This window comes from Onychostoma macrolepis, chromosome 21 (genome assembly GCF_012432095.1).
Source record: "Onychostoma macrolepis isolate SWU-2019 chromosome 21, ASM1243209v1, whole genome shotgun sequence".
Taxonomy (NCBI): domain Eukaryota; kingdom Metazoa; phylum Chordata; class Actinopteri; order Cypriniformes; family Cyprinidae; genus Onychostoma; species Onychostoma macrolepis.
The window spans coordinates 2,977,846-2,991,624 of NC_081175.1; the positions used below are offsets into that span (position 1 = coordinate 2,977,846).

General features: G+C 35.0%; 2 protein-coding genes across 2 annotated transcripts; both read right to left on the reverse strand.

Annotated features, from left to right (window-relative positions):
• Window positions 1–525: 525 nt before the first annotated feature.
• On the reverse strand, window positions 526–9,842 carry tmem185 (transmembrane protein 185). Its single transcript, XM_058758882.1, has 7 exons — window positions 9,674–9,842; window positions 8,516–8,692; window positions 6,200–6,407; window positions 5,198–5,281; window positions 4,908–5,084; window positions 3,047–3,170; window positions 526–1,855 (listed from the first exon to the last, which is right to left on the reverse strand). The coding sequence occupies exons 1-7, from the start codon at window positions 9,709–9,711 to the stop codon at window positions 1,611–1,613; spliced, it is 1,053 nt and encodes a 350-aa protein (XP_058614865.1). The 5' UTR covers window positions 9,712–9,842; the 3' UTR covers window positions 526–1,610.
• Window positions 9,843–10,797: 955 nt separating this feature from the next.
• Window positions 10,798–13,774, reverse strand: ankrd46a (ankyrin repeat domain 46a). The gene is made up of 4 exons (XM_058758751.1): window positions 13,641–13,774; window positions 12,795–13,119; window positions 11,430–11,588; window positions 10,798–11,324 (listed from the first exon to the last, which is right to left on the reverse strand). Exons 2-4 carry the CDS (start codon window positions 13,103–13,105, stop codon window positions 11,108–11,110), a joined length of 687 nt encoding a protein of 228 aa, XP_058614734.1. The 5' UTR covers window positions 13,106–13,119; window positions 13,641–13,774; the 3' UTR covers window positions 10,798–11,107.
• Between the last annotated feature and the right edge of the window lie 5 nt (window positions 13,775–13,779).

Genomic DNA, 13,779 nt, shown 5'->3' on the forward strand with positions numbered 1-13,779 from the left:
AACAAAGTAATGTTTAATGCACTTTATGTTTGTTAACAATGAATGGAACATATTTTCTTCTTCTTTTGTATTTTTATATCAAGAAGGTAAATCAAGATAAATCAAGATTATCCTATTTAAATCAATGTGATAAACAAGTAATCCAAACGTACTAGTCTGATTACATTACCTAAAATGTGTAATGTAATGGATTACGTTACTAACTACAACTTTCGTTGTGTAATTTGGAATCAGTAACAGACTACAATTTTAAAGTAACTTACCCAGCTGTTAATATATTTTTAAAGTGTCATTAATGTAAAAAGAAAAATTTACTATTTAATTTAAAATTTTATTTGAAAATTTAGTTGAATAATTGAATAACCAACGACAGAAAAATTGAATAGCACACGACTGACGGCAGGAAGAGTGAGCTTTAGCAAGCACCCTTCATTCAAAAAGGAAACCATAATCTATGTGATAAATATAAAATAATGGATAATTCCAAAAAGAAAGGGATTTAAAACGTGAAAAGATTCACACAGCTTTTGCATGATAACATTTTAATGTGAGGCACTGTCGAGAGCTATGTCTTGCCTTTACATAGGAATGGACACACTGGACGTCGAGAGTGGTAAATGTGTACAGTGGGGAATAAAACCGTAATATTGGTCCTCATCCTCAAGGAAAAGAAAAATATTTCTATGGCTATTCACTCAGACCAGCTGAGAAATTGAATTAAGTATATGTCTGCTAGCCATTTAACAAGAGGACAGTATTTCATATTGTCTTGCATGACAGTATCCAACATAAAAATACAAGTTTGGAGATCTGGATGCAGGATAAGCAACATATACTGCAACTGGAAAACACTTAAATAGCAATTAAAAGGGGATTAAAAGAAACTTGTTACTGTAAGAGGCAAGCTCAATGGACTGAAATGACAGGGAACATACAGGTAGTGGTTATATTTTCAAGAAAGGTTACGAGGTGTGAAAATATGTATCACACTCGAGTGAAACTGTGAAAGTCTGGAGAGTTCTGCATTGAAAACATCAATCTTCTAATGGTTTCATTGGCTAGCCTCAGTCACATATGGTAGCAGCCTATCAGATGAAGAACTTAATGAATTCACTTCAGTTTGAGGTAAATAACGCTTTTATACCAATGCTGTTCTTCCACCGAAAAGGCTGCAATCACAGTGCCGTCGTGTACTCCCACAGATCCAATGTTAAGAAAGCTGGACAGCTAAGATGAGTAACTGAATGCCTACACCATACATGGACTTAAAATACAGAGAAAACACACAACTGGTAAAAAACAAAACACTTTGCTTATTTACAGATTAGACAGTCTCTCGGCGAGTCCTTTGACTGAGTTGTCCGGAAGCTTCAAAGATCCACTCCAGAAGGCAACAGGTCCCATCTATGGATTTTACAGACACAAGGCTATGGCATACAAAACGCTCGGGAGCCAGTATTTGAGCTTAGCTCAAACACAAAAGTCTTTCCTTAAGAGTCTCAGGAGAAGCATCTGTGTATTTTCTTCTTAAATGGTACGTCCTGAAGCGGAGCCCAGTGCATAGTGCTATACTGTTCATGACCAGCCGAATGAGGACAGAGTTTTGAATATTAGTCTGGCATGTCGATGCACAGTTTGGGCGGCGGCACAAAGTATTTACCAGGACTTTGGGTGATCACCACACCCGTCTTCTTACGAAACATGGGAGGGATTTTAGGCACCTCGTGGATGGGCAACTCCTCAGACACATCGGAGTCCTCGTGGTGCAGGTCATAGGATATGTTGCCATACTCCCTGAGGAAGGGGAAGAGTTCGAGAAGAAACTGGCAGAAGTCTTTGCGAATGCCAAACCACCCTGACACAGAGGGAAACGAGAGAGGAAGAGCTCAAGTCAACACTGAAACAAAATTAGGGGAACATTATCGTTTTCTTATGCATGATTTTTTTTTTTCATTTAAAACAAAGATCTAAATACAAATATGGAACAAATGGTTTGCGCTAATCATTCGTGATACAGAAATGTTCGGAAGAAAATGCGAGTGAGAGGGAAACGAATCGTGTGTGATGAGCTACATGGCAAAATTGATCACTTAAGGTGTTTTAAATTAGTAATGCCAACTTTAGCACACACCACTATGTAGTTCTTAGAGAGCCAAACGGTATGATACTATACTGGAAGCATAATTTGATGAATTATTTTTATTTTTAAATTATTTGCAAACACTTCTGAATCATTCCTGTCAAGCCGTTATAAAGAATGAGTAGCAAGAAGACAAATATGCAGACGTTCAATAGTTTGGGATCAGTTTTTTTAAATAAGTCTCTTCTGCTCATCAAGTCTGCATTTACTTGATCAAAAATACAGTAAACAGTAATTTAAAATAACGGTTTTCTATTTTAATATACTTTAAACAATTTATATTCATTTCATCACTGCTTAATATTTTTTTGGAACCTGTGATACTTTTTTCAGGATGTTTTAAAAACAAAACAGCATTTATTTAAAATAAAAATATTTTCTAATGTAAGTCTTTACTTTGATCACTTTTTATCAATTTAAACCATCCTCGCTGAATAAAAAAAAAAGAAGATTTTTCTGACCCCAAACCTTTAAACGGTAGTGTATATTGTTACAAAATATTTCTATTTTAAATAAATGCTGTTCTTTTTAACTTTTATTCATAAAAGAATCCTGAAAAAAAGGTATCACATGTTCCAAAAAAATATTAAGCAGCACAATTGTTTCAACACTGATAATAAATCAGCATATTAGAATGATTTCTGAAGGATCATGTGACACTGAAGACTGGAGTAATGATGCTGAAAATTCAGCGCTGCATCACAGAAATAAATTATATTTTAAAGTATATTAAAATAGAAAAACATTATTTTAAATTGTAATAATATTTCACAATTTTAGTGTTTTTCTGTATTTTTGATCAAATAAATGCAGCCGCCTTAAGCATAAGAAACTTCTTTAAAAAAAAATTAAAAATCTTACTGATCACAAACTTTTGAATGGCAGAGTAAGTAACACGTCACGTACAGTGATTGCCTCCTTTCTGGCCAAACGTCGTCACCATTAGAGTCACCAAAGAAACCCAGAGGGGAACAAACACCGGGACGTAGTTGGAGTTATAATGACCATCCAGCTTGTGAACGAGAAGAATCTGAAAACACAAACACTGATGAAAATCAACCCTGGATCTATAAAGCTCACAAAACAGCTGCATTAATCATATTAATCAATTAAATAAAACATTACTATCAAGTAAACTATTGGTGAACTATTCCTTTACTATCCGGTCCACTGATACATTACACATAGCTTATATTGGTGCATGTGAGTATATAAAATATTTTGACAAAGAGATGTGGAACAGAAATATGGTCAACTGACCTTGAACTACTTCATAGCTCCAGAAGTATTTTTCCCATTCCTTTTTTGTTTCAGAAAAAGGCAAATTATAGTTTCTTCAAAATAAAGTTCTCTTATTCACAACACAGATGCTGAAAGTTTAAAATCATGTCCTGAAAACCTCTACAGCGCTTCAGACGACAGCTGAAATTACGGCCAGCCAAAATGAAACAGGATCCAAATGAGTTTTTAGTTGATAAATGACTGGAACGCTTAATAAAGATGGCTGTTCAGACGTGCTTCAGTTTGAGTGCTTGTTTTATAACCTGAAGTATACATCACAGTATGGGAGTATACAGACACCCCAAAAAGCATCATAAACCTGCAGTATGTAGATCGTAGAGGCCTTGTTGTCTTGTCAACTGCCCACGTTATTTTTGTACTTCATAGGAAAGCCAAACTGGTGACTTCTCAATCTCTGTGTCGGGCGTGTCTGTAGCCATATTCAAATAATGGAAATACATTTAGTGAAATAGAGCTACTGCTGCACACAAGACGGATTGTCACGTCATTTTAGACATTGCATTGCATATGGCAAAAACACTAGAAAATAGCAGTATGTGAGAAGTTACTAGCAGCTGCCATGTAATCAAGATTAAATAAAACAGTTTTGATCATACAGACTCTGTATTCGTGGTGATATATTTCAGCTTTTTTAGAATGCATGATTCTTATTAGGCTCCATATGGTTGTATAAACTTTTATAAAAGTTGTATAAAATCTTTTAGTTTAACATGGACCTTTATAGTTATGCAAGTTTTGTGATCTGCTTGGTACGATTTTTATTTTTGAAAGAAATTAATACATTCATCAAGCATGCATTAAATTGATCAAAAGTGACAGTAAAACAATTTACAAAAGATTTTTAGATTAAATAAATGCTGTTCTAATGAATTTTCTATTCGTCAAAAAAATCCTTATCAATGTATTATAGTTTCCACAAAAATATTAATTAACTGTTTTCAACATCAATAATAATAAATGTTTCTTGAGCAGCAAATCAGCATATTAGAATGATTTCTGAAGGATCATATGAGTAATGATGCTGAAAATTCAGTTTGATCACAGGAATAAATTACATTTTAAAATATATACAAATAGAAAACAGTAATTTTAAATAGTAATACTTTTTTTTTTTTTTTTTTTTTACAATATTATTGGTTTTAATGTATTTTTAATCAAATAAATGCAGACTTGGTGAGCAGAAGAGATTCGTTTAAAAAAAAAGTTGAACTTTTGAATTTTATATATATATATATATATATATATAAAATGATTTAGTTACTAATGTGCAAAAAAGCATTGAATAAAACTGTTATTAAACACTGGTTCTGTATATCGAGTAAAGGAAGACTTGAAGATAATCCGTTTCTAGACTGGTTGAAAAAATCAGTATGGGCTGATCTCTACGCAAGACATGCTGAGTGTCTTCAGCTTACTTATTGCATAAACACAATCAAGTAAAAACTGAATGATGTTGGAATCAAACCTCAAAGGTAAGCAGGGGCACCACTATGGTCATCCAGCTGATTGCCATGGTGATGTGTGTGCGCCGCTGCTCGGCAATGACATCCATGGACCGCAGGAAGAGCACAGACCAGACAATGTAATAGAGCACCACCAGACACAGGAAGGACATGAGAATCCACAGCGGCACGCACACCACCTGGAAAAGACATGGCACTTACTCTCATGACAAGACAGATTACAAAGCTGGAGGCCCAACTGCAGGTGACTGATGATACGGCTGCAGTAAATGAGTGTGGCTGCCCTCCTTACCAACCACGGCCAGCTGATGATCTTATCCAGCCTCAAAGCGATGAAGATGAACTGAAGAATATTTACAGAGCACAGGATCTCCAGCTGATGAAACAACACAAAGAGCGTACAATCAGGCATGATTCATTTCTGTAAACACGAAGATCGACATGCTTAGATATGCTTGGTATCATGTGAGTGAATCTCACAAGAACTGTGGGTCGTATATCAATAAAAAAAACAAAGAAATAAGAAAACATTGTTTATAAAGGAAATATTTTTTTAAGATTTTTTTTTTTTTTTTTTAAATTGTGACAATATTTTATATCTTTTTTCTTTACCATATTACAAAATTATAATAAAAGTTATTTAGCTTTCTTTTCTATAAACCAGTATATATATATATTATATTATATATGTCAAAGATGAAAATACCAATACCAAAAAATTGTGTCAAGTTTAGTTAAAACAAGAATCATTAGATGTCATTAAATGACTGTATTTAAGGACCGCAGTGCAGCCCCTAAAATACTAATTAATTGTATTAATCATTTAAAATATAATAAAGTTTAGTGTGATCACTTTTTCTTTTATACATGTTAATAAGCAGAGGTCAGAATACATATGTTGTTTCATTTTTACATAAAAATGTTTTTGACAACATTATTTCACCCATTTTATTTTCACAAATGTTATTTGAAACATTAAAGTAGATGCTTTATTTAATATGCTTTCTATGTATATAAAATCACTTTTGTAAATTTAAAATGCAATGCAAATGTAATACTACAGTAATGAAAACAACTGTGACAAATGGGAATAACTAAATTGTCATGAAACTAATGTCAATGCAAAAAAAAGCAAAAATCAGGCTTTGTTTTCTATGCATAAAATATAATTTCATGGGCTTTTTTTGGCATGAAATATGACCCCAACATAATTTGTTCGAATTCAACCGTACTGAAAATGGTTGTGGTAGTTACAGACAAATGTTCCTCTGTGATTGTAAATCACGGCTGATACCTCAAGCGACCGGTCGTGCCTGAATCCCCACACGCACGCCGCCACTGAGACGGGCGAGACGAAGAAGAGCGGCATGAAGACCAAAAGCCAGAAGTGTGAACCCCGCTGCACACGGTCACACACCAGCACCTCGAAGGTGAGCAGGAGGAGGTGGATTCCCACAGCGATCAGCATGGCCTTAAACTCCACGCAGGTCTCACCCTCAGCCCTAAAGACGACAACTTACTGCTTGACATGACCAAAATCACACTTCCTTAAAGGGACAGGTCACCCAAAAATGACAATTCTGTCATCATTTACTCACCCTCATGTTATTCCAAACCTGTATGAGTGTCTTTCTTCTGCTGAACACAAAAGAAGATATTTTGAAGAATGTTGGTAACCAAACATTACTGGTGCTGGTCCCCATTGACTTCCATACTATGAAAAAAAAAAATAAATAAAATACTATGGAAGTCAACGGCTACCGTCAACTGTTTGGAAACTCATACAGGTTTGAAACAATATGTGAGTGAGAAAAAGATGACAGAATTTTCATTTTTGGGTGACCTGTCCCTTTAAGTCATAAAGGCAACATAATATGGCATTCTCACAAAGTCCACTAGTGTGCTGGCAAGACTATCTACAACAGAAGACTAAATAACATTAACCAAATCATTATTTTGATACCGTGACGGTGTACACATAAATTATGCTAAATAAGACTAGGAAAGTGTATCAGGGTCCTTAACCGTATAAAGCCTGACATATGGAAAAAATACCCATTTTTAAAATAGAACCTTTAAACAAAATAAAAAAGTTGCATATGTATTTTGTGTCATATTTAATACATCAGGCTTGTATGGGTCATACAGTATGATATACTCAAGACTCAGGAAAAACAGATCAGATTCATTCAGAGGCCCAAACTGAGCAAAAACTACGCAATTTTGTCCCATATGCTGATATGTATGTATATGGTCAAAAAGTAGGATGAAATTCTCGTAGCTTGTAATATAAATCAATGAGATCTTTACTTACATAAAATCATAGAAATATCAGTTGTCGCTGAAAACCCCGAAGATTTGACACTGGAACATGAACGTGTGTTTTTCTAGAAAATTATGTATTGATAATCAAGTAAGCCTAAACTGCTTCAGTCCAGTCAGTGTTCATCTTGAAATACCAATATATAACACTATATAAGCTATTAAAGAAGCAAATGATTTAAATCAGGAAAGATTTCACAGAAAAAAGGACTGTATGCCACATTTAGAATGACACTGGTAACAGATTAGATTAGATTAGAGTAGATTAGGGAACACATGTTCACTATTAACTAAGAGTTTCCACCTCAATAGACTCAAATATTGACTGCAAGTAAGGTAGTTGTTGTAGTAGTTATGGGTATTGGGTCGTGATAAGAGATCTAGAATATGGTCATGCAGAATAAAGCATTAATATGTGCTTTATACGTAATAAAGCGCCAATATGCTGGTAATATGCAGCTAATAAGCAACTAGTTAATAGTGAATAGTGTTCCCTAATCTAAAATCATACCAAAGGTCTTTCGCTTACTAAAAAAAGCATCAATCAAGCACACGTCAAAAGGTATGCAGTAAACAGCATAGTTTTGATCATGTTGATCATTTAAAGGCCCCTGCAATTCAGGCATCAGATATGATACAGTAGTAATAAGTGACAAGCTACACAATAGTGATCATAAGTAGGGTTGGGTATCGTTTCAATTTTATCAATTCCAGCTCCGATTCTGCTTATTGATTTAAAAAAAGAATTTAGCTTCCAATGTGGTTAAAAAAAAAAAAATTAAGAAAAATATTTAGATTTCAAACATATTTATTCTGTGTCTCTTTTTGCTACATATTTAATTGCTGCTGAATACCACGAACAAAAATCAGCCGGCTACATAAAAACTCGATTAAGAGCTGTTTGTGTGCAAAATAGAGCTGCACGATTCTGGATAAATTGAGACTTTTTTTTTTTTTTAAAATGGAGCTTGTAGTTCTCTCACAAATCTGAAGAAAAAAAATATTAGACAACTGAACAAAATCTCATGGAATTTATGAATGGAATGATTTAGTGACTCACTCAAGATTTAATTGTTACTGGATGAATCAGTGTTTTTGAATGAATGATTCAAAGACAAATACATTTTTAACAGCCACCTCAAAATCACACACAGGAGCTGATAGGTGGAAATAAAACATGAATTTTACAACAAGTATCCGATTCCTGACCTTAAGTGTCTGATTCTGGAATCGGAATTGATTTTCAATTCCCAACCCTAATCATAAGCAGGGAGAAGCTGTGTCTTACCTGTACTGTGGGTTGTGCGCCCAAACACCGGTGCCCACAGAAGCCCCAATGATAACCATGAGTTTCCAGAGCCAGATGGGCGCAAACACCGCCCAGTAGCTCCACTGGATGATGCCATCCAGCCTCAGTGACAGCAGCACAGAGAAGAGAAGCAGACAGGCGTAGATCAGGAACTTACTGCAGGACAACAACACGCACGCGGTCAAAGCACAAGCTGGACACATCTGTCAAACTTACCTGACTTACATTTAGTCATTTAGCAGACACTTTTATCCAAAGTTACAAACGAGGACAATGGAAGCAATCAAAATAAACAAAAGAGCAATATGCAAGTGCTAGACGGGCTTGAGACGGAAAACAAAAGTATCTGAGAAGCTTCCGTTACGAAAATGTAGTACTGTCAAATGATTGTTTACATAATATATGAATGTGTACTGTGTATATTTACTATGTATACACACACACAAAGAGTATATATTTTGAAAATGCTTACATGTATATATATATTCTCGTATTTAATTTTATATACAAATATATTTCATATATAAACAACATTTTTCTTAAATATATACATGCATGTGTTTATATATATACATACACAGTACACACACATATATTATGTAAACAAAAAACCTTTATTTTGGATACTATTATTAATCGCTCGACAGCACTACGAAAATTACCCAATGGTTTTATTGTAGTAAAAGTGTAGTAACCATGGTTTTTTTTTTTTTTTGGCGTATTGATTTGTACAATTTGTATAACCACAGTTTTACTACAAATACCATGGTTAGTGTAGAAAAACCATGATTAATTTGTGGTATACCATTCATGGTTTAATTATAGTAACCATGGTTTCTTGGTTTAATTTGTAGTAAAATTGTGGTTAATTTTTGTAAGGGTCTGAACGTCCGCGAACGAGAATCTTTAGGAAAACTGGCGTGTCGTGTTTTAAGTCAACGCTTTCGCCAAAGTGCTAAACGCAAGTCGGTTTCGGTATTAAAACGGTTTGCTTCACTTAGAGCTGCGAAACTATGCTAAGACGAATCCAAAAGGCCTGCACGGTGAACATTAGCAGCTAAGCTAACAAAGTGAGCGGTAGCGAATTAAAAACAAAGCGCTGGGTTTGATCGTTCACGTAACACACAGAAGTCTCACCTAGGGTTGAAATCTTGAAAAACGCCTCGGAGATTCATGTTTCCTCTTCAGACCATAGTTAGATGTAGTGAGAAGGGAAGGTCTGGCTAACTGACTGGCTTTCACTCTCTCTCTCTCTTCAGACTCGGCGCAGACTGTTGGCAAACGCGACCAAACACGGTGACGTCACACGCCCGTCTCTGCCCGCCGGAAGTCGCTGTTTACATTTTTTTTATTTATTATTATTAATATTGTCAATATACCAAAACAGAGTGCCAGGAGTTCAGGGATGGCCAAACATTACATAACACTTGAAAGAAAAAAAAAAAAGAAAGAAAAAGTCGCTGTTTACATTCCAGTTGATTATGAAAACAAACATGTTTCGGGGATTACATTTATTATTTCAAGGTCACTGTAGCGAATTAAATGTTACATTCATAAACTGAATTTATGCAATCTAATTTAATAAATTATATTTTATGCAATCAATGCATTATAAGGTGGCGAAATGAAGAGCAATTAATACAGTTTTGTTGAAGAAAATGTTAAAACTTCAATTTCTTTTAATCTTATCAGAAGGAGAAAATGCTTATCTATCAGAAAACACACTGTTCAGGGTAGTATAACCTATCCTGATCAAATACTTTTCACATTTAAGCTCTATTTAAACTCTTTCTACTCTGTTATGAAATCTTTACAATGCTAGCAGATCAACATTTTCGAAAAATGTAATTTATACTGGATAAAAAATGTTTTGTTTATATGTCTAAATGTTATTTAGATACATATTTTTACACACACACATATTTTATAAAAATATGTGTCACAATAAACTGTATTTTGTAGATGTACGTAATACTCACAACTGCTAATTTAAAAATGTATATGTAACCTTTATTTCCAAGTGTAGTTAAGAAAACATGATTGGTGACATGGGAAATTGTCTGTTAAGTGCTTTATTACTATTATTATTATTTTTTGTTAATGTATGGAAAACCATGTGGCATTAAAGTTGGTTAATATTTACATAAAATCTGCAGTATTGTTTCATGGGGACATAAAATCCACCAACTGTAGAAGTGACCCTGAACCCATTTCACATACACCGTTGTTAAAGTGCAAGGGTTAAACTCCATAATAAACACTTTTTGCAATCACAAAACTTTAATGTGTAAATCTAATAATTTAAATAAAATTAAAAAAGGTGGTGATGTGGGCTGGTACAGAAACGATAGCATGAACGGGTGCAGAATAGGCAATAAAAAGATTCCAAGCAAAATGAAAAACATGTTTTAGCACATGAAATGTCTATTTACATTAATATACACAAACATATTTTAGAATTCAGTCACATAATGTATGATTACAATTTAAAGCGTGGTTACTGTAGGAACAATCGTCAGCTAATGCAAGATTTAAAAAAAAAAAATCATTGTTTTTAATGATATTTTCATATTAGTGCACAAGTTCCAGCTGATTAGACGCGAAAGGTAAGACTCCGCTGACGTAATACGCAATGCCGAGTGAGAGCAGAGCAATGACGAGGAGCAGCAAGAGCACTCGCCAGAAGCCAAGATCTTCCACAAACTCCTGCCACGTAGTGCGGAAGCTGGACAACATGCCATCGCTGTGATGCAGGTGTGGGTTGAGAAGAGAGTGGCTCTCCATGGCACTGCAGGAGATACAGCAGCCGATAATGAGTAAGAACACTTATGAAGAACGATTCATAAGTTCGAAAGTTGGGATTATAAAAAACAGGTAATGGTAATCATCTCACCTTTCATTCTCAGCCATGTGCATCTTCTCCAGACTGGAATGGGAGCTGCGGTTGAAGCCCTTCACTTCCTGTTCCTCCAGACCCTCCAGCAGATGGAGCGCGTCCTTATTCACGCCGCGTCTCTTGGCCAGCACCAGCGGAGTGGCTCCATTGTGATTACTGTTCAGATCAAAAAGCATGGACATGAAGCTTTTTGTGGCAACTAAAGGTTAATTCATGAATCCTCATCGAGCAAGACACCACATTTCAGGGAACTGGCCCTGTAATATGTGAAGTTTTCAAACTGGGGTCCGGGGCCCTCAGGAGACCACAAGGAGGTGCTAAGCGGTCAGCAGAAAAAAAAGAGAGTGAAGTGGGAAAAAAATAAATATCACGTTCAATATCGCAGGCGATTCATCTGCGATTCTGAGCGCAAATTACGTAGCTTGTCGGTGAACTACGGCTCTGTGTATTAAATGGCGCTCCATTTGAAAACAGGTGACTGAGATTTATTACTAATCACAGAACTGGCTTTACTGACGAGATGCGCGCGATATATCGTGTAGCCATAGTATAATAAAATACCATGAATAAAAGTTCATAATTTTCAGAATGTGATATCATGCTTGAAGACTGGCCAGAAAACCTAAGATCAACTGAACAGAAAGTACTTTCCAGATAATACTGTACACATTTATTATTTTTCACATTTACACTACTGTTCAGTTTTTTTTTGTTAAATGTTACTGCATTTGATCAAAAATATAGTAAATATTGTGAAATATTATTACAATTCAAATGAACTGTTTTTTATATGAATATATTGTCAATTGTAATTTATTTCTGAGTCAAAGCTGAATTTTCAGCATCACTACTCCAGTCTTCAGTGTCACATGATCCTTCATTCTAATATGGTGATTATTGTCAATTTTTGTGAATTATTTATATGTCATTTATATGAAATCTTTTGTAAGATTATAAATGTCTTATGGTCCCTTTTGATCAATTTAATGTGTTGCTGAATAGAAGTATTAATTTCTTTAAAAAATATATATATTTTAAACTGTAGTGTACTGTATGTTTTTAAAATATTATCTATTAAAATACCTATCTACCTTTATATTATATTATTTGATGTGATCATTATATTTGGGGGTCTGTGCCTTCGAAAAGTTTGAAAACTCCTGCAAAACTCCTTTACTTCCATCTGTTATTTCATCCGTTTAGATTTTTCTAAATAAAATATATGTAAGTGTCATGAAATTTTTGACCGGTAAGGTACCTTGGGATAGCATGTGAATGCCAGTATAGGACTATGGTAATTCAGTATCATTATATATAGTCACTATACCATGGTACTCGACACAAGATCATAAAAACACTGACCAGATGTCAATCTTGAGGCCGTTGGACACCAGGAACTGGATGGTGTCTACATGCCCACACATGTGCAGTGCCGTGTTGCCCTGTGAGTCAGTGGCCAACAGATCAGCACCAAACTTATGCAGCAAAGAGCAAATCTCCACGTTTCCCCGAGCGGCAGCCAGATGCAATCCGGTCCGTCCGCGGCAGTCCCGGGTGTTTGGGTCGAATCCGGACTCCAGGAGCCGTTTGGTGTGAGCAAGATCCCCGTCGATGCAGGCCTGCAGCAGTGGCACGGTGGTCTGCAGGGAGTCGTTGATAAAGACGTAGGACATTTTGCACCTGATATCTGAGATTTGGAAATAAAAATCACATTTGGAACATATTTGGAACAGTTGACATGACACAGAACAATGCTATATTTAAAAACTACTTTGAAGTTACTTTTCTAATTTCTTTATAATCATTATGCAGTCATGTTAATCGATTTTTTTAAAACTATTTTTAAGTCATTTCTCACACCACACAGCCATTAATGAACTGTAAACAGCTGCTTAAAAAAGGCTAAAAACACAGCATCTAAGGTACACCTCAAATCTCTGTTAGCATGTTTTTATGATGGATGCTTCATACACCAAACATATAATAGGTTAAAGCTTCAAAAACTGTAAATGTTTATTAAATAAAGGTTATTAATTATGCTGAAAATATAATTTAGATTACATGACAACTAAACTTCACGAATGATTACAAGCTAGCGGACTAGCTTGGTCAAGCTAGTATGTTACTCAACAAAGCAAACAAACAAAACACACGACTGTGACCAATAACACCGTTTAATAACTTCCTTTATAGAAGGTAAATCAATACCTCGGAGTGATATCTTGAATATATCTTATCAAATCCGCTGCTTTCCCAACCTCTGTTGTGGGAAAATAGAAATGAAATGACGTAAAAAAGATGGAGGGTCAATAGACTACAAGCCCCAGTGCATGTTATGATTACAAAT